This window comes from Hylobates moloch, unplaced genomic scaffold (genome assembly GCF_009828535.3).
Source record: "Hylobates moloch isolate HMO894 unplaced genomic scaffold, HMol_V3 SCAFFOLD_15, whole genome shotgun sequence".
Classification (NCBI taxonomy): domain Eukaryota; kingdom Metazoa; phylum Chordata; class Mammalia; order Primates; family Hylobatidae; genus Hylobates; species Hylobates moloch.
Window position 1 is genome coordinate 86,488,595 of NW_026652290.1, and position 20,050 is coordinate 86,508,644.

A 20,050-nucleotide genomic window follows, 5' to 3' on the forward strand; every position below is an offset into this window, starting at 1 on the left:
AAGTGAGGGACACCTGTGAAACATAAAACTGGGAGTTGGTGGGGTATTTCTTTTGTAAATCAGATGTAGTTGGAATGTTCCCATACCTAGTCAACCCATGGAAACCAAAAAAAGTCATAATAACACTAAATGCCTAACTGAAAGGTTTCAATAACTTCCCCTCACAAAATCTCCACCAGTTAATCTGGGAGTTGTGAGCAAGTTTCTTGTATGTCCTTAGGAACAAGTCTGCTCATGTTCCTATGAAGGTCTAGTCTCCTGGCAGAAGTCCCTTTGTTCCAAATCTGTTGGATGGAGGCGCTGGCCCTGTTGATGGGGCCCTTCCTGTAATTTCTGATTTTCTGCTGCCCTGTCCTACACAGCACTTGGTGGACTGCTTTGCTCCCACTGTGTAGAAATGAAGGCAACGCCCCCAGCCCACTCTGTCCTTTATTACCTAGGTCTCAGTGCTGTACATGCTGAATCTGACAATATGGCATGAGAAAGTTCCTTCATCTTCTAACACTGATCTTCATAAAGACCTAATTGGATCCACAGGACCAAATGGGTTGGGGTAGAGTAAAGGTGGAGGAGCGAGAGGCCATGTTTTTCTCTCCACTCTCTTGAGATTCTTGCTCATAGCCTTTTAGCTTTTCCTTTCTTCCTCAGCCTCCAAATTCCCCCAAGCCTCCAGGCATAGCTCTCTAAGTCAAGCATCAAATACCCCTGCACTTATTTATGGAATCACATATATGCCTCAGAACAGGAAAGGGTGATTGTCAACCATCTACATCTGCCTCTCTGGCAAGGTTTAGGCACTGGGTTACCCACTTCTCAGATATATTGTTTTGTAGAATAATATTATTGAGACTTTCTAAAACAGTTGAAAATCACCTGTTCTACCAGAGCAAGGAATAGAATGGCTATTTGAATATTGACAATTTTATTCTTTCCCAATCCTACAGTGTTAGAGTAGCCTACACTCTTTGTTCCATATTACCTACTTACATTACTCAGCACATGTTCACAACTCAAGTTCTGTTTCTTGTGCTCAAATTCACTAAATGAGAGAATGAACACTGTAGAATATTCTGTGAATGTTAGACGCTGTAATCCTTAATACATTTTTAAAAATAAAATCGAGAATTATCAAAATATTTTAAGTAACTTTCCCATTGACACCAAACATACGTTAAGTTCTTACTCAAATCCAGTGTTGGGTAGCAGTGATGGAATAATTCTGAATTCATTTTTTTCTTATACAAAATTTCCTTAGAAATTCTTTCTGAATTTGAGCAAGCTCCAAGAAGCATTCTGCAGAATAAGAATTATGGTTAGTACTAATGAGTCATTCTGTCCTTCTCCATCTGAATCACATATCAGTTCGGCCTTATGGGTTTTTAAAAAATGATCTTGCAATCCTCTATATAAAGTTTCCTTTGATGTCATTATAATGGGAGATTAAAATTATCTCTAATAATGAAACTGTATAATAACTTTTAAAGATCAAAACTCCTTAGAAGAGTTTGTGACTCATAACAGTACTCAATTTTAACCTTTAGTATTTTTATTGCAAAAATATTAAAGAGGATGTTTAAAAACTTCAATAACTTCATAATCCTGTTGGAAATGCCTTTTTAATTTTTCCAAATTTCCTCCCAGTTTTGTCCACATATGCATACGTTTTTACATAACTGTGATCATAGAGTATAACCCATGGTTCTCAACTCAGGGTGATTTTGCCGCCTTCTGGGGAGTTGGGAATATCTGGAGACATTTTTGATTGTCACTACTGAGGATGGGTGGCGCTAGTGGCATCCAGGGGGTAGGGGCCAAGGGTGCTGCTAAACATTCTACAATGTACAGCTCCCTCTCAGCGAAGAATTATCTGGACCAAAAAGTCAATGGTGCCAAGGTTGGGAAGCCCTGGTACACATGGTCACACTTTTAAAAATTAGACTTTTCAGGCCAGGTGCGGTGGCTCACACCTGTAATCCCAGCACTATGGGAGGCTGAGATGGGTGGATCATTTGAGGTCGGGAGTTCAAGACCAGCCTGACCAACATAGTGAAACCCCATCTCTACTTTAAAAAAAGCAAAATTAACTGAGCATGGTGGTGCATACCTGTATCCCAGCTACTTGGGAGGCTGAGGCAGGAGAATCACTTGAACCTAGGATGCGGGGGTTGCAGTGAGCTGAGATCGTGGTGCCACTACACTCCAGCCTGGGCAACAAGAGTGAAACTCCATCTCAAAAAAAAAAAAAAAAGAAAAATTAGACTTTTCAAAACTTTCCATTAAATAATAAATTGTTTTTTATTGTCACAAGAGTCTTATAATTACCCCTCGGTATATCTAGTCGACAATCATAATTTATCTAATGATTTCTTGACTCTTAGATGTCATAGATAATATTGTGAACATCTCTATGCATATGACTTCTATATTGGTTTGGACTAAACTTCAATTCTCCAGAGTAAAATTACTTTGACAAAGGGTATTATCATTTTTATGGCTTTTATACTTGGTATGGGGAGCTTATTAACTTTGGTAAAACGCATTTGTTATTAATAATTTATCAGAGAGAGTTAAAGTCTGCCTTTGACTACAGCTTCTAATGCTATTGTTTTGTAACTGGAAAGTAATGGCGCTGGGGGAGGATTTTAGCTGAATAATGATGTCATTTCACATTGCAGGGAGGATATCTCTTTACCTTCATTTGTGTTACCCACTGTGTTTGAAATCTCACATAAGTCTGTGGAGGAAAAAGGATATAACCATCTGCCTTAGCCTTCTTTAAGATATGAATACTTGGAACGGACACAGAGGGTGTTGGAACTGTGTCTTATTCTTTTATCAGGGCCCATCACAGGGTCAGGTTGAAACGTTTATCATAAATGTTTGTTGAATGTAGGAGTGGTAACACATGAAGCGACTGAATGTAGCTGACTTTACTGGGGCAGATGACAGCAGAGGAAGCAGTGTGTTCCCATAAAATTATTATGTTTTGTGGCAATGTTGTAGGACCCACAGGTTTGTATGCCCGCTCCACAGTAACAGACCAGTTACACTGAGACAGCAAGGTTTGCAGCAGAGGGTTTAATGATCACAGGGCGCCGAGTGAGGAGATGGGAGGAGAACTTCGAATCCATCCCTCCCAGGAGTTCTGGGCTGGGGCTTTTAAGGTGATCATGGAGGCTGAGGGGCTGGAAAATTGGAGTTGTTGATTGGTCAGGGTGAGGGGAATAAAATCATCAGGATGTAAAAACGGAATTCCTTAGTGAGTGAGCTCCTGGGGGTTCCTTCAGACCCCCAGCTGATGTTAGTAGAGTTGTTGATACGTGGGACCAGGAGGAATATCTCAAACGTAAAACTAAACACTTACTAATGTTCCAGTTGTTATCTATTGAGGAGTTAAGGGGAACTAAAATCTTGTAACAGGTTTATGTGATTCTGAGACAATAGCACCAAGCAACCATGAGGAAGCAGTCAGAGAGCAGCTGGCCTCATGATTAATGCTGAATGGGCTGTGAGCTTGGTTTATTTTCATTTCTTCCCCTCCCTCCTTCCCTGATTAATTTTATAAAGTTTATAGGGATGGTTTCAGGAACACACGAAAATCATCGTGTTTCGATTGGTTCTTACAGTCATCATTATACTTAGTGATTTAAAGACTGTTGCTTTTGCTATCAGACTCTGCTAGAAATATTTGCTAACATTGGTGGTGGAAGCCAAGATATCAAAAGTCTGGGCCGGGCACGTTGGCTCATGCCTGTAATCCCAGCACTTTTGGAGGCCGAGGTGGGTGGATCACCTGAGATCAGGAGTTCAAGACCAGACTGGCCAACATGGTGAAACCCTGCCTCTACTAAAATACAAAAATTAGCCACGCACAGTGTTAGGCACCTGTAATCCCAGCTACTGAGGCAGGAGAATCACTTGAATCTGGGAGGCAGAGGTTGCAGTGAGCCGAGATAGCGCCACTGCACTCCAGCCTGGATGACGGAGCAAGACTCTGTCTCAAAAAACAAAACAAAACAAAAAAAGTCTGGGGGCAAATACATGGCTCTTTTTCTCAGCCAGGATGAAAAAACACTCTCTAGGAAGATAACATTGTTTTTTGTTTAACTTATATTTTTAGTAGAGATGGGGTTTCACCGTTTTAGCCAGGATGGTCTCGATTTCCTGACCTCGTGATCCACCCGCGTGATCCGCCTTCCTCAGCCTCCCAGAGTGTTGGGATTACAGGCGTGAGCCACTGCGCCTGGCCCTGTTTTTTATTTAATTTAACAGGGATACAAAGTCATTAACAAATTAAGGAATTGATGGATTTTTAAAAACCAGAGAATAGGCTGGGCATGGTGGTTCACGCCTGTAATCCCAGCACTTCAGGAGGCCGAGGCAGGTGGATCACCTTAGGTCAGGAGTTCAAGACCAGTCTGACCAACACGGCGAAAACCTGTCTCTACTAAAAATACAAAAAATTAGCGGGGCTTGTTGGCAGGCACCTGTAATCCCAGCTACTTGGGAGGCTAAGGCAGGAGAATTGCTTGAACCCTGGAGGTGGAGGTTACAGTGAACCGAGATCACACCACTGCACTCCAGCCTGGGTGACAGAGCAAGACTCTGTCTCAAAAAAACAAACAAAGAAAAAACAGAGAATAAGTATATGTAGCACAAAACTTGAAAAAAAAAACCAACAAAACAAAACAGAAAATAAATGTATGTAGCACAAAACCTGAAAAGTGTAAAAGAGTACAGTCTAGAGAAAACAAAGCTGTAGTTTCCAGCAATCCATCTAGTTTCCCCCTCTGCAGACTTACCAGAGATATGTTAGGTATTGGCTAACGATGGCCATATCAACAGATCCCAAAATAAGGTACACAAGCATAATAGAAGTTTGTCTCTCTCAGATAACAGTCTGGAAGTGTGAGGTCCAGGCTGGGGTGGCACTTCTCAGTAAAAATCCTCCAGGTACCCTGTGCCTTCCGTCTTGCTTCTCTGCCATCAGTTATAGTGTTGTGCATGGTGGAAGCTAACTCAGTGCCACCTCTATACTCCTGCATGTAGGAAGGAGAAAAAGAGGATGTGGAGGGCAAACAACATTTTTGAAGCAAGTGATGCAGAAGATGGATCTATCGTTTCTGTTTGTATTGCATTGGCAAGAACTTTTGTCACATGACCACACCTAGCTGCAAGGAAGGCTGGGAGATGTAGCCTCCGTGTGGTCAAATGCCTAGCTGAAAACTCTATTACTGCAGAAGAAGGCTGGTAGGGGTAGGGGGTTGGGGCATGAGGGAACTGATTTTGTAGTTGTGGGTGTCTAAGAAAGAGAAACAATTCTTTCACAATGTGTCAAGGATGTCACTGGGATTATGAATCATTGAATCTGCCCCAGTATTGAACTATGATGGCCGGCATGTCACAGCTGCCTCCAAAGATTTCTCCAAAATGCCAGGAAGTAAATAAATAGCAATAGATAGAGACCTGATGCTCCAATCCATTTAATTTCTAGATAATTTGTCTATTTGACCCATCGTTCTCTTTGTTATATTTGAATCTCAAAGACTGGGGTTTGATGATCTGGAGGTCCCCAGGCAATCATCCTTCTCCACTACAAGACTGGACAGAGTTAAAGTTTTAAAGTTGTGAAGTAGATTAAATTTGTTTTTGGTGATTCCAGCTTTCTTCACTCATTTTTTTTCTTCTGGCGTCTTCCTTCCCCGGGAAGGGCACTGCACCACACAGTGCCCTTGTGGTGCCCCAACCATTCAGAATGCCACACCACAGTGCACATAGGATCCCTCAACACATAAGGCTGTGGCTACAAAATTCTGTCTCTTCTTTTCTCACCCAATAATTATTTCCCTCTAGTGCCCCACCACTAGCTGGATGATCGGGTGGAAATGCTGCTGCTTGTGAAAATAACTCAATCTGACTAGGTAAACTATTTTGCCTTCCCTAGTTTAAAAGGACTTGAGTTTTGTCTTACTGTATACAGGACCAAAAACAAAAATTATGGGCTGGGCGCAGTGGCTCATGCCTGTAATCCCAGCACTTTGGGAGGCTGAGGCAGGATAATTGCTTGAACCCAGGAGACAGAGGTTGCAGTGAGCCAAGATCCAGCCTGGGTGCCAGAGCAAGACTCCATCTCAAAAAAACAAAAAGGAAAAACACCAAAAATTACGTCTAAATTGCAGATATACACATTAGTATTCATGCAGAAGCATTTCCAAGAATCGTTTTTGTACATTTCACTTATTTTTCTGTAAAAAACATTGCACTATGGAAACAATCAAGCAGATTAGCTTTTTCTCTTCTCCCTTCCTGTGGTCATTTTGGTGCCAGTTGCAGAATAGCTGAAGCCATCTCAGAGACTTTGCTTTCAGACTGAGATAAAATGGTGTATTAGTACTTTCTTCTTCACACTGAAATCTTATAATAAATCCTTATAATAAGAGTTGATTTGGTAATATGTTAGTTGATTATTGCTGTCTTTAGTTCTCTTAATTTGTTGCAAGAATAATTTTTTTTTCAATTTCTGCTACTAATAAAAGATTCTAAAAAGAGCACACATGTTGGCCAATTGGCCAAGACTCCTGCAGAGACTAGTAAGCCAAATATTGCATCTCTAGACTCTCTTGCAGCTATTATTACTTAAGTTTCAATAATCAGAGCCTCTATGTAAGATCTGGAAGGTTGTTTCTGTGGCTAGGCTTGGCTTTGGGTGCATTTTTTTTTTCTTCTGTAACAATGGTTCTGGAGATTCCAGTGTTCTCTTATTAGTTTCCTGAATATCAGGAAACATGGGGTGGTGTATCTAGATTATAGTTGGTTTGGTGTGATTCTGGAACTGGCCATGGAAGTGGCAGCTTCCTGATTGTGATGGCTTCCAGACTGTGGTATGGTGGCATAGTGCTGGAGCAGTCAGCTTCACAATGAGCAACAACACAGCTCTTTTGGTTTCCCAGTTCTGTGTTATGGTTTTGTGAGTTACTCCATTAGTAGTTTCAGTTCTTTAAGTGCTTTAATACTTCTAGCTTAAACTACCCAGACTGGATTCTGTTCTTTGCAACTGAACTTTGGCTGATAATAGTCTGCTCTATTTGTTTTCAGGATCACTCATGGAATCATTGATCTTTTAGCAAATATTGATTGAGGGCCTTCTTATAAATAGGTGGTGAGATATATTTTTTTCCAGAGATGTAAAACAATAGTTTTAGTTCACACAAATTATAGGTTGCTTAAAAAGTTATATTTCTAGGGCCAGGCATGGTGGCTCACGTCTGTAATCTGAGCACTTTGGGAGGCAAGGGTGGGAAGATCACTTGAGGTCAGGAGTTCAAGACCAGTCTGGCCAACATGGTGAAACTCTGTCTCTACTAAAAATACAAATATTAGCTGGATGTGGTGGCGGGTGCCTGTAGTCCCAGCTACTCAGTAGGCTGAGGCATGAAAATCACTTGAACTCAGGAGGTGGAGGTTGCAGTGAGCCAAGATTGTGCCACTTCACTAGAGCCTGGGCAATGGAGCAAGACCCAGTCTCAAAAAAAAAAAAAAGGTTATATTTCTAGGAAAGTATTTCCGTCTAAATAAGGCAGAAAAATCTAAAGTTCCAATTCCAATGTAGTTACCATAGATAGTTCATATGTCCTTATTGGTATAGTGAAAAGAAGATCGGAATTTAGAGACAAAAGATTAGTCTTTCTGAACTTCACCTGCCAAATGGAGACAGTAAGGACCTTACCTGTTAGCTTATACAGTTTCTGTGAGAATCAAATTAAGCAATGTTTGTGATACTGCTTTGTACATAGTAAAGTGCTACACAGTGCTGGTTATTTATTTGTAGTTAGTAATAATAGTAACTTTATTCTATAAAGTTTTCTACATCAGATGGTTACAATAGCATATTCAAATAAAACTATTTTTTGTTTGCCTAATTCCTCAATTAAGGGCAACTTCTTACTTTTTAAAGTTTTATTTTATTTTAATTTTAAGCTCTGGGATACATGTGCAGGATGTGCAGGTTTGTTACATAGGCAAACATGTGGCATAGTGGTTTGCTGCACCCATCAACCCATCACCTAGGCATTAAGCCCTGTATGCATTAGCTATTTATCCTGATGCTCTCCCTTCTCCTGCCCAAATTCTGATTTTTATATAATGATGTGCTTACAGGTAAATCAGAGAGTAATTACTCACTTAGTAAAGGAATTTCACTTTTGAAAATATTCACAATAGGAAAGTTTTTGTTAAAATTCTTCTCTCACATTTATTACAATTGGCTGATTTATAAATTTAAATCATATGCATTTTGGTACATCAAGTGCACAAAATGAGCCATATCTATGCAGTTATTTGAAAAATGGAATTAAATTTTTAAAATGATTTCATTTCAAATATGGGTGAGGAGCAAATCGTATTATAGATCAGTCTTTTGAGACATCTTCATAGACATAATTTGCGAAGCTGACATGCTTTGTTTCATGTGCTTCTTTTTCTTGAGGCAGAGAAAGAGAAGCTTAGCTTAGATCAACAAACATCTAGCCAGGCAATATTCTAGGTGCTGAAGACACAAAGATGAGATCAGTCCAGTCCAATCCTGTGCAACGAGATAGCCGCTTTTATGTGGCTATTGATCACTTAAAGTGTGGCTAGCATGACTGATATGGTTTGGGCTGTGTCCCCACCCAAATCTCAACTTGAATTGTATTTCCCAGAATTCCTATGTGTTGTGGAAGGGACCCAGGGGGAGGTAATTGAATCACAGGGGCCAGTTTTCCCCGTGCTGTTCTCTTTCTCCCTCTTTTTTTTTTGAGACATAGTCTCACTTTATCACTCAGGCTGTAGTGCAATGGTGCGATCCTGGCTTACTGCAAACTCTGCCTCCCAGGTTCAAGCGATTCTTCTGCCTCAGCCTCCCAAGTAGCTGGGATTACAGGTGCAGGCCACCATACCCAGCTACTTTTGTGTTTTTAGTAGAGATGGGGTTTCACCATGTTAGCCAGGCTGGTCTTCAACTCCCGACCTCATGTGATCTGTCTGCCTTGGCCTCCCAAAATGCTGGGATTACTGGCAGGAGGCACCATGCCTGGCCCCATGCTATTCTTATGATAGTGAATAAGTCTCACAAGATCTGATGGGTTTATAAGGGGTTTCCACTTTTGCATCTTCCTCATTTTCTCTTGCTGCCACCATGTAAGAAGTGCCTTTCACCTCCCACCATGATTCTGAGGCCTCACCAGCCATGTGGAACTGTAAGTCCAATTAAACCTCTTTTTATTCTCAGTCTCGGGTATGTCTTTATTAGCAGTGTGAAAATGGACTAATACAGTGACTTATTAATTTTCTGGATTTAGGGGTGAGGGTGAGGAAAGTACTGCAGTAGTTTTGGAAAGTAAATAGCAACAAGGGAAACAATGATACAATTCTGTTTAAAATATGTCCTATTGATCCAAATGTTCCCTAACATTCCGAATGCAAAGACAGCGCCTGCTTCACAAAGCTGAAGATAAGGAGGGTGAAAAAACTGAGGTCTAAGAAACCTACTTCATGTGTTATCTTTAGCATCCGTTGTCCTTTTTATAGTAGTCTCAGTATCAAAGATCAGGAAAGGATGAAAGAATTAGTAAACTTGCTTACAAAGGAAACTTCTTTGATGGGGTGAGATGCGCCCTTCCCAAGATATTTTTAATTTGCTCAAATTAAAAGAGACAGAAAAGAAGAGTTGGGAGCTTAAAATTGAATTATTTTTCTTTAGGAGAAACAAAACAATAGAATATTCTGTGATAATTGGGAATGATCAATAGCACTTAATATCTTTTTGTCATTAAGTATGAGCAATTATTTGTTAATTTTATCCATATTTTCATAGGCAAGGTGAATTTCATTTGGCAAATTCTATTCACTCTCAACTGTGGACAGAAATGCTATCATTTTGTTCTTTATTAAATTATAATATATTAAAATTATTTTTTAAATGTCTAAAGCAATATCAAGTCACACAAGTCAGAGGGAAAAGTGAAAATAATTTAAATATTATTTCTAAGACTAAGGTCAAATCACTGTAACCGATAACAAGAACCTGAATTGGCCGGGCGCGGTGGCTCACGCCTGTAATCCCAGCACTTTGGGAGGCTGAGGTGGGCAGATCACGAGGTCAGGAGATCGAGACCATCCTGGCTAACACGGTGAAACCCCGTCTCTACTAAAAATACACAAAATTAGCCAGGCTTGGTGGCAGGCGCCTGTAGTCCCAGCTACTCGGGAGGCTGAGGCAGGAGAATGGCGTGAACTCGGGAGGCGGAGCTTGCAGTGAGCCGAGATGGCGCCACTGCACTCCAGCCTGGGCGACAGAGTAAGACTCTGCCTCAAAAAAAAAAAAAAGAACCTGAATTTTACCTCTCATTATCGGGTATATGAGTGAGTACTTCTAAGGTTAATCTTTTATTTTTGCAGATTTATCATAATTTTTTTTTAAAGAGGTCAAACACTGTGGCAGCTGGATTCCCAGAGCAGCTGTGCATGACAGCTCCTGATGGAGTAGACCACTGTGGTTACACTCGACTACATCTTGAGCTAATAGTGCTTGAGGCATTTCCTGCAGAGTGCATCCTCCTGTAACTGCGGCTTCTTTTGACCATAACTAAGCAAATATAGGTTGAATTAAAGGGGCTAGTTTCAGCAACAGTTCCACAGTGCTCTTTCTCTGTGATCTCTGTCAAATAAGTGGCATCGTCAGAAATAATGCACTCTGGATTTAACAAAACTTCATAGAAACTAACTGATTTGTCTCTGAATAGTTGGATTTCATGTTAAGTATGTTGTCTTAATCATAACACACCTCTATGGCTCTAATCCTTTGGAAGTGTGACTCACAATAAGATGTGCATGAAGGTTTTACTGGACTTTAACGGGATTTGAGGGAGGAAACAAAAGTTTTGCATATTCAATGAAATGGCAGCAATATTGGAAATTGAGTTTGGGTATGAAAAACTTGTAATTTGCATCTTTAGTTATTCAAATAATGCATCCATCAGAAAATGGTGACACTTTTCGCATAATTTCTGGGCTTTTTCTACAGAAATTAAGTTTAAGGCTAGGCGCAGTGGCTCATGCCTGTAATCCCAGCACTTTGGGAGGCCTAGGTGGGTGGATTGCATGAGGCCAGGAGTTTACAACCAGTCTGGCCGACATGGTGAAACCCCATCTCTACTAAAAGTACAAAAATTAGCCAGACGTGGTGGTATGAGCCTGTAATCCCAGCTACTTGGGAGGCTGAGGCACAAGAATCAGGAGATGGAGGTTGCAGTGAGCCTAGATCATGCCACTGCACTCCAGCCTGGGTGATAGAGCAAGACCCTGTCTAAAAAAAAAAAAAAAATTTTAAAATTAACACGAAAACAGTGCATTATATTTGTAATTTCCTGTGGAAGTAAATTGAATTTCCTTACACAAATGCAAATGATGAAAACTATAATCTATTAAACCCTTCCGAGGATTATAGCTACATAAACCCAGGTATAAATGAGTGAATAAAGCTGAGTTCAGTGGCTCATGCCTGTGATCCCAGTGCTTTGGGAAGCTAAGGCAGGAGGATCTCTTGAACCCAGGAGTTTGAGACCAGCCTGGGCAATATAGTGAGACCCTTGTCTTCACAAAAAAAAAAAAAATAGCTGGGTGTGGTGGTATGTGCCTGTGTTCCCAGCTACTTGGGAGGCTGGGGTGGCAGGATTGCTTGAGCCCAGGAGGTAGATGCTACAGTGAGCTATGATTGCACTACTGTACTCCACAGCCCGGGCAGCAGAGTGAGATCCTGTCTCAAATAAAGAAATAAATAAAAAGGAGAAATTAGTGAATGAATTTGCATCATTATATAATAAGTGACTATAAATTAGATCTGTATGTCTATGGTAGTAAATAACACAATAATTAAATCGTCGGTCTTCTGATGACGAGTACTGGCTCTGGAACCCAATTGCTTGGGTTCCAGTCCTGGCTTTTCAATTTATTAACTGCAGCTCTAGGGCAGGTTTCCCTTTTTCTTTTCTGTTTTTTGAAACAGGGTTTCACTCCAACACCCAGGCTAGAGTATAGTGGCGCAATCAAGGCTCACTGCAGCCTGGACCTCCCTGGGCTCAGGCAGTCCTCACACCTCATCCTCCTGAGTGGCTGGGATTACAGGCATGCACCACCACTCCAGGCTAATGTTTAAAATTTGTGTAGAAACAGGGTCTTGCCACGTTGCCTAGGCTGGTCTCAAACTCCTGGGTTCAAGTGGTCTGTCTGCCTCTGCCTCCTTCTGTGCCCAGCCTAAGGCAGGTTTCTTAATCTCCCCTAGACTGTTTCTTTAATTGTATACTGGGAAGAGTAATAATAATGCCTCTGGTAGAAGGCTTCTGTCAGAATTTATTGACAAAACCCTTTCAGTGGTTAGCACAGTGACTGGCACATTAAATGTGGCTATTAATTATTGTATATGTATTATTACATATGGATGCTTATAGCCTATCTCTTGGGTATGAGCTTTGTTTCCACAACTTGATTGCAAGCTTTGAGAGGGCAGGGACCAGCTCACATAGTCCGCTCATCACCTAGCACAATGTCTTATAAATTTAATAGGTCAGTAATGAGATTTAAAACTAAAGGGCAATTTGAGGCTAGATTGATTATAAAGGCCCTTGACTCTCAATTTCCCTAGGCCTGCCCTACGCCTGTCTCCTACTCCAGTATAACCGGAGTCCTCTTTGAGCTGTGGCAATGGGAGCTCTTGGCTGCTGCCTACTTGACAGCAGCCAATTCAATCAAATGTTCAGAAAATAGTCAAAGGTCTGAGGCCGTAATGCACGAGAGGTTCCAGACAGTCATGGCATTTAGGAACTGTTTCTGCTTTTCTTAGGTATTTCTGGCTACTGGGCAGTGTGTAATTTCTTTGTCTCACCTAAGTGAAATCATGTAGAGTATAATTTATGTCCTCTCTCTTTAGCTCTTCTTATGCCCTGGTGATGAGCTAGCTAGTATTTTCCTTATCAAAGGACCTACTATCACTGTCTGAACAACTCATCTGCAACAAGCTCGCATTTCACCCATGGTCAACGAACTGACTGATGTCCTTTAAAAATGCTTTCTAAGTTTTACTCCTTCAATATTTTTTTTTTTTACTCAACTGGGCTACTTACAAAAAGAACAAAGTTTAATACTGGTACATATTGACTTCCACCTGCTATTTGTGAACGCTGAGCACAGCAGCCCTAGGTTTGGCAAGGCTGGGTTTTCTTACCTATTGGTGTGAGAGTTGCATTGTAAAGTGGTATAATCCATAGGTTGAATGCAGGGCTTTGAGAATTTAAAATATTTGCATCTTCACAAGAAATATTTGGAAAGTTTGTATAAGGCCTAGTAAATCCAATTGTGAGTGAATAGAATTTACCAAACGAAATTCACCTAGCATATGAAAATGTACATAAAACAAAATTAACAAGTAGTTGCTCATACTTAACAAAAAGATATTTAGTGCTTCTCATCCCTCTCAATTATTTCACATAATATTCTATTGTTCTCTTTCTCTTAAAAAATAATTGTTTTAAGCTCTCAGCTCTTGTCTTTTAATTTGAGCAAATTAAAAATATCTTGGGAATGGCCCATCTCACCTCATCAAAGAAGTTTCCTTTGTATCAAGTTTATTAATTCGCTCATCTTTTCCTGATCTTTGATACTGAGACTGCTATAAAAAGGACAATGGATGCTAAAGATAACACATGAAGTAGGTTTGTTAGATCTTTTTTTTGACCCTTGGTATCTTCAGCTTTCTGAAGGCCAGGTAATGTCTGCATTCTGAATATGTTAGGGGACGAATCCATAGGACATATTTTAAGCAGAACTGTATCATTGTTTCCCTTGTTGCTATTTTACTTTCCCAAACCATTGCAGAGCTTTTTGCCAATGACATTTTCTCATCCACAGCCAGCTCTGTGGCTCTCTTTTGCTATTTCTTCTGTCAACTTCCATTTTAATTTAAAAAATAAATTTATAATTTTTTAGTTCTGTTTTGTCAATGTATACCTGCAGCCGCACACACATTTGATTATAGCTGCATAGTGTGGAAAATCTTGCAATTGGATTCCAAAATGACAGGCGGTGTAATTTACAAAGTACAAAAGTGTTATGTTAAAGCACTCTCAGCAATAAATAAAAATAGCTTTTTTGGAGGAGGAAATAACTTTGGAGAGAACTAGGCTGGAGGAGGAAGCAATCTACACTCTTAGGAAAGGAAGAGCCACATCTAGGAAAGCATCTGAGGGACAAGGACCACAGAAACACAAGAGGCTCTTGATCTCAGGCAGTCCTCCAAGAGGCACCTGACAGAGGGCAGTTAGGTTGCCTTGATTTGCCGGTTACTTTCCTGAAAGGTACACTGGACCTTTATTTCCCAAGGACTACTCATTCAACATTGTTGAGCATCTAAATTGTGCTGGAGATTGCACAGGAACTGGGCTTGCGAAAATGAAAATTGCACACAGTTCCCGTCTTCAGGCGCTCACAGAGTTTTTAAAACAGAACATCTTAAGAGGGAGTTATAAGGGTCCCTGTTGCAAAAAGAGAACAGCAACTAAAATCTTGGAAGAGCCCTCAGGACGCCACAGAGGGAGCAAGCTGTGATCACAGAACTTTGAAAGGCTTTTGTATCTTTCGACAATAAATGATCAAGTGAAATAAATACATTGTCCGGAAGAGAAAGAATTGGGATGGAGGATGAGATTTTATATGGAAGGATTAAAACATATTTAACTGGAGCAGGGACTTACAGGGACAGGCAAGTCCCTTACATTGTCAGTAAAGGGCCCAGGTTACAAACGAGTTATAACCGATCAGACCGACGAGCGCCCGGGTGCAACGCCTCCTGCCGACGCACGCCTCGCAGCCTTCAGTCAACGCTGACAGCTGTTCTCCAACACCCAGCTAGGGGCGGGAGAGTCCGCCCACTTCTACCAGATTTTGCACACAAAACAGTGGAAAGACCACTTTCATGGCTCCAAGCCGTTTTCTCCCTTCATCGCCTGCAATTTTAGGGCTTTTTGGGGGGTATGTCTGCAGGGATTTTAGAGGTTTTTTTCCTCGTTCTCTTTTTAAGAGGTGATAACAAGCATTTAAATTAGCGGCAGGGCGGTTAACACCCGCAGCCCTGGCCTCTCCGCACTTCTCGTCGCTCGTCAGTGTTCACTCCACGCCTGGCCTCGGGTAGGCGCCGCACAGCGCCAACGGTCGCGGGGTCGCAACGGCTCCCAGGCGGCGCGCCTTGCGCGCCAGGCCTCGCAGGACCGCGGCGAGTTCAGAAGGCGCGGGGAGGGAGGCGAGGTCGAGCAGCGGACGGCTTTTGACGAACGGCCCTCACAGCCAATGGGAAGCCCGGTCGGCTTTCCCGCCCCTGCCAATAGGGAGCAGGACCCGGGCCGGGGGCGCTTCCCGCAGGCTGCGGCTGGATTCGATCCTGCGCGACTGCCGCGAAGGCGGGGGCGGAGGCTCGGCCTGCGCGGCTGGGAGCGGCTTAGGGGAGGAGGGAAGACCGGAAGCCACGGTTGCGTCCCCATCCTTAGATTCGCTCCTCCGGGCAGGGAGCGGAGACGGAGGAGGAGGGAGAGGCTGAATGTTGGCTCGGTAATTGAGAGGAGCGGCCGCTCCAGAGCCTCCTCCCGGGGCGCCCCCCTCAGTCCGTCTGCGCTTCTCAGCCGCCAGTCTCCTGGCCGCGCAGTCCCCGCGGACGGCCGGGCCGCGGAGACCCTCGCAGAAGAGGCGCTGCCGGTGGCGAGGACTGGCCGGCGGCATCCGAGGCGCGCGCCCCACCGCCACCCCCACCCGCCTGCCAGCCGGTCCCTCCGGCCGCCGCCATGTCCTCCTCCTCTTCCTCCCCCAGGGAGACGTACGAGGAGGACCGGGAGTACGAGAGCCAGGCCAAGCGTCTTAAGACCGAGGAGGGGGAGATCGACTACTCGGCCGAGGAAGGCGAGAACCGCCGGGAAGCGACGCCCCGGGGCGGGGGCGATGGCGGCGGCGGCGGCGGCCGGAGCTTCTCCCAGCCGGTAACAAAGCGCGGCCCCCTGTCCGCTGTGCCTGGCTGCTCCCTGGGAAGCAGGGCCAGTTGGCGGGGCCTCGGTGCGGGGCCTCCCGCTCGCTTCAGTTAGCCTTTTCCGCTGCGCCGACCCAGTTGGGGAAGCGCCCACTTTTCTCTTTGGGGCTTGTATTCTGGCCTCTACCTGTTTCCCGCATCCCGACTGCGAACCCGGCCCCGTTCTGGCCGCAGGCCCCACAGCGAGTCCACTGCCGGGCCCTGAACTTGGGGAGGGTCGCGGCGCGGCGGCGGCGGGGAGGCGTCGCTTCCGCTCTGGGGGGTTTCGCGGCTAGGAGAGCTCTTTGTTAATGTAACTCTTCGGGCTCGGGGCCAGCGTCGGGACCACCGGTTCTCTTCAGTCCCTCTGCCCGCAGCATCCGCGCGTTGGTCACCATCCCGGGATGGTTGTGTCGGTTCCACCGGGGGCTCTCTCCGCCTCGGTCGTATGGAGACCCGTAATTAAATAACAAGTTATGCCTTGGCGTTCACATGCTAGTTCTTTTGAAGGTTTAATTTAAAATTTTTTAAAATTAAACTCTTTATAAGCATGGCGTGCATCTTTTGCTCTACCCAGTTTTGTGGATTGCTCAGTACACTTTTTACCTCTTCGGTTACAACACTTCAACAGAAGTGTTGGCAGCTGTTGGTACACCCCTACCTTCAAGTAAAACAAATCTTAAAATTACCAAAGTTTTTCATTGGTAATTTATTCCAGATTTGCCCCATGAAAGGATGAACTGAGCTCAGGGCTGCATTAAACACATTTCTATAGCCATGTCTTTCTCTTACCAGAAATGTTAGGGGGAGGCCGAAGGAATGTGATCATTTGGTCCACAGCAAGTAGTTAGCTTCAGTTGGATGGAGACTTTAAGGAAACAAAGCGGAGCAAACGTTATTGCCCTTTTTTGGTGCGCTCAAGCGGTTTTAATGACTTAGATGTTTTTTAAACATTTAACGCATATGAATTGTGATTAATTCTGCAAACTAACAGAATTACGAAATTGTACACGTATATCCTACTATTAGGTTAAAAGAGTTTTTACCTTACCCTTTAAAAATAAGACGCACCTTAGAAGCCCTTTATAGCCGTTTGAATTTTTAAATAATAATAATAAAAAAAGGCTGGTCAGTAGTCACCCAGCGTTACAGTTTCCAGTTACCAGGATGTGAGGGCAAACTTTGCAACACATTTAAAAAAGGAACTTTTTCTCTCAGTCTTGTTACGGTGTTAGCTATTACTTTAGATATTTGTGCCGAGCTATTTGAAATATTCAAAATGTGACTTGGAAGTGTGAATAAAGGAAATGCGTTTTTTTTTTTAGGAAGTTTCAGTTCAAAGCCAACTCTGTTGTGGAAATTGGAAACAGGAATGTTACAACTAATACTTCGATGTATTCGATCAGTGTACCTCGTTGCTAGAAATCTTGCTTGGGTTTTTGTGCAGCATCATGAAATGTCTTCAAGCACTTTGGAAAGATACTTAAATCAGATTATAAAAATTTGCTTTTGAAAACAGATAAAGCATTAAATCAATAGTATTATTTTGGATGTTGGGAAGAAAATAACATATAATTAATGTATCCAAAGCGAAGTGTGTGGAGCGGTGGAAATGGCACTGAGTAGGGTTTGGGGATGGTCCAGAGTCTAGTCTTAGCACACAATTTTTTTTTTTTTGCGGGTGTCTCACTCTATGGCCCAGGGCTGGAGTGCAGCAGCTCGCGATCACGGCTCACTGCGGCCTTGATCTCCCTGGCTCAAGCTATCCTCCTACCTCAGCCTCCCGGGTTGCTGGGACTGGAAGCCTGCATCACCACGCCGGGCCAATTTTTTTTTTTCTGTATTTTGTAGAGAAGGGGTTTCACCATATTGCCAAAGCTAGTCTCTTAACTCCTGGACTTAAGAGATCCACCTGACTCGGCCTCCCAAAGTGCTGGGATTACTGCCTTGAGCCACCGCACCTGGTCTTAGCATACAATTTGTGTGAGTCTGAGAAAGTCAGTTTACTGCTCTGAGTTCTCTTGGTCTGTAAAACATGAAGGTTGAAAAACACATGCCTTTTTTACCCGAAGCTATAGTTAAGTGATTAACGTAATGCTAATGCTGCTTTTAAGTTACCCAGGCAGGAACTGATATAAGCAAATTGAGGTATAAATTTTAATTTTTTGTTTATCTTACTGCTGATATGTTTCCTAGGAAAGGGTGAATTGCTTTCATTTAACAGTAAAACCATTATTGTACTATGAAATCTAATGAAGTCTTGTTTATCTTGTTTTTAAATATTTTTCATGTAATTTTTGGTACTATTTTGAAATCGTGGCAACTATGGAAACCTGTACATAATAAAATTCTATTATTAGGATAGACATTCCCCGGATAGAAGTTTACTGTCTTGTGCCTCTTCGTTCAGATATTTGGTAATTCATTGTAACTGAAAAGGGTTTTGCACAACTTCAGTGGTCCTTCAGCCCAGAGAAGAAATACCTTTGTGGTCAGACTGTTAAAGTAAATGCAGATTAGGTACAATGATGGCATTCTTTTCAACTCTAGTTGGAAGTTTGTAAAGTGCAAAGTAAGCCTTTGAAGATTTACATTGCTTGGTTTTTTATGATTAACCTTGAGTGCTTTGATAATATATTAACTACATTTAAAGAGTAAAATGAGTATTTAAGAAAAACACAGTGGTTCTACAAAGGCTCTTATAAATGAATGGATAATTGTGAGTGATCATTATGTTGAAGGTATAAAGAGAAATGAGAGAAGAGTTAGTACTTTGGATATGAGAAATAAAACACCCTTCAAATTTGTGTCTTCTGGTACATTTTTTTAATAGAGCAAAAAACTCCTAGGGTTTTTCACATTCACTGAGCTGCATTGTTGAATAAGGCTTGATTATAGAGGTTCCTGCCACATATTATACAGTTACTTTTTTCTTGTGGAGTAGTGTTCTTAAATTTAATAGGCATGACCTTCAAGATCATATTAATAGTAAGTTTCTGTATCTTCTTTTAAGAAGGCAGCTTGAGTTGGAAATATTAAGGCTTCACTTGGCAAAACCACTTGAGGAATTGGGATGGAGTGCTAATTTATTTTGGAGATATTAAAGTTTTTCTATTTTCTGCTAGTGAATAAACAGGCAAATCAAAGATTATTAAGTGGTTTGTGTGCTGATGAAGTGAAAATTTGTTTCTCAGCTTTTAATAAACAGACGTGAAAGATGGCAAAATGCCAAGATAAAATTGTAGCTCCTAGGATTTCCAAACAAAGGATTATACAGCACATTAAAAATCCAGTTTGAATTCAGGATACACTATTCTGTTATACTTGCACAATGTAAATTACTGATGATAGCAATATTACTGTGATGTATTAGATGCATAGGGGTTGGGAGATGGGATGAGGTCACTTAGCTCTCACAGGAGAAGTTTAGAAGACTATGTAGTAACTACTTCCTGGAAATAAAGTAGTTAAAGGATGTGTGCCCCAGAGGTAAGTGCCAGAGCCTGTGGCTTGCATAGCAGTAGTGTCTTGTGTCTCCTCCAGCGAAGCTGTTCTAGTAGAGTGAGGATTTTTAGGCCTAGTTTGGGGAAAGAAATGAAAGGTAGTAGGTTTTACCATCTTTTGGTTTTAGACTGTTTCTTCATGTTAGTACGTCACGGTGAAAAGAGCTGTTCATAGAGCCAGTAGCACAATCAAAGCAAGTGTACTGGCTCTGCTAACAAGCTTTTTCACTTAACCTCTCTGGAACTCAGTGATCTCTAGCCTCATTTAAAACATGATAATTGAGCTTCTACCATATGTCAGGTGATGGGGCTATAATAGTGAAAAAATATTACATATCTAAAAATCTGTGGTTCTACATCATACATTGCCTTTTTTGCCTCCATGAAATTGAATACAACTTTCAGGGCTTGCAGCCACAGCAACAACTCAGATGAGCTTAAGGAAAACAAAAAGGGAGCGGGGTAG

The 20,050-nt window shown here is 42.2% G+C and overlaps 2 protein-coding genes across 7 annotated transcripts in view; one reads left to right on the forward strand and one right to left on the reverse strand.

Annotated features, from left to right (window-relative positions):
• Positions 1 to 958: 958 nt before the first annotated feature.
• LOC131381301 (WAS/WASL-interacting protein family member 3-like) lies at positions 959 to 15,819 on the reverse strand. 2 transcript variants are annotated; one of them, XM_058428384.1, is made up of 3 exons: positions 14,805 to 15,819; positions 4,803 to 5,039; positions 959 to 1,293 (listed from the first exon to the last, which is right to left on the reverse strand). In XM_058428384.1, the coding sequence occupies exon 1, from the start codon at positions 15,799 to 15,801 to the stop codon at positions 15,367 to 15,369; it is 435 nt and encodes a 144-aa protein (XP_058284367.1). In that variant the 5' UTR covers positions 15,802 to 15,819; the 3' UTR covers positions 959 to 1,293; positions 4,803 to 5,039; positions 14,805 to 15,366. The 2 variants fall into 2 exon arrangements, with proteins under 2 accessions (XP_058284367.1, XP_058284365.1); XM_058428382.1 differs by having other exon boundaries at positions 14,784 to 15,819.
• HNRNPLL (heterogeneous nuclear ribonucleoprotein L like) overlaps positions 15,492 to 20,050 on the forward strand; it is a 40,599-nt gene continuing 36,040 nt past the window's right edge. For 3 of the 5 annotated variants that reach the window (XM_032176751.2, XM_058428378.1, XM_058428376.1), the window contains exon 1: positions 15,683 to 16,055. In XM_032176751.2, the coding sequence (XP_032032642.1) occupies positions 15,864 to 16,055 (192 nt within the window). In that variant the 5' untranslated portion in view covers positions 15,683 to 15,863. Of the gene's footprint in view, positions 15,634 to 15,682; positions 16,056 to 20,050 lie in introns of those variants that run through there. The other 2 variants (XM_058428377.1, XM_058428379.1) reach the window with 1 other exon arrangement.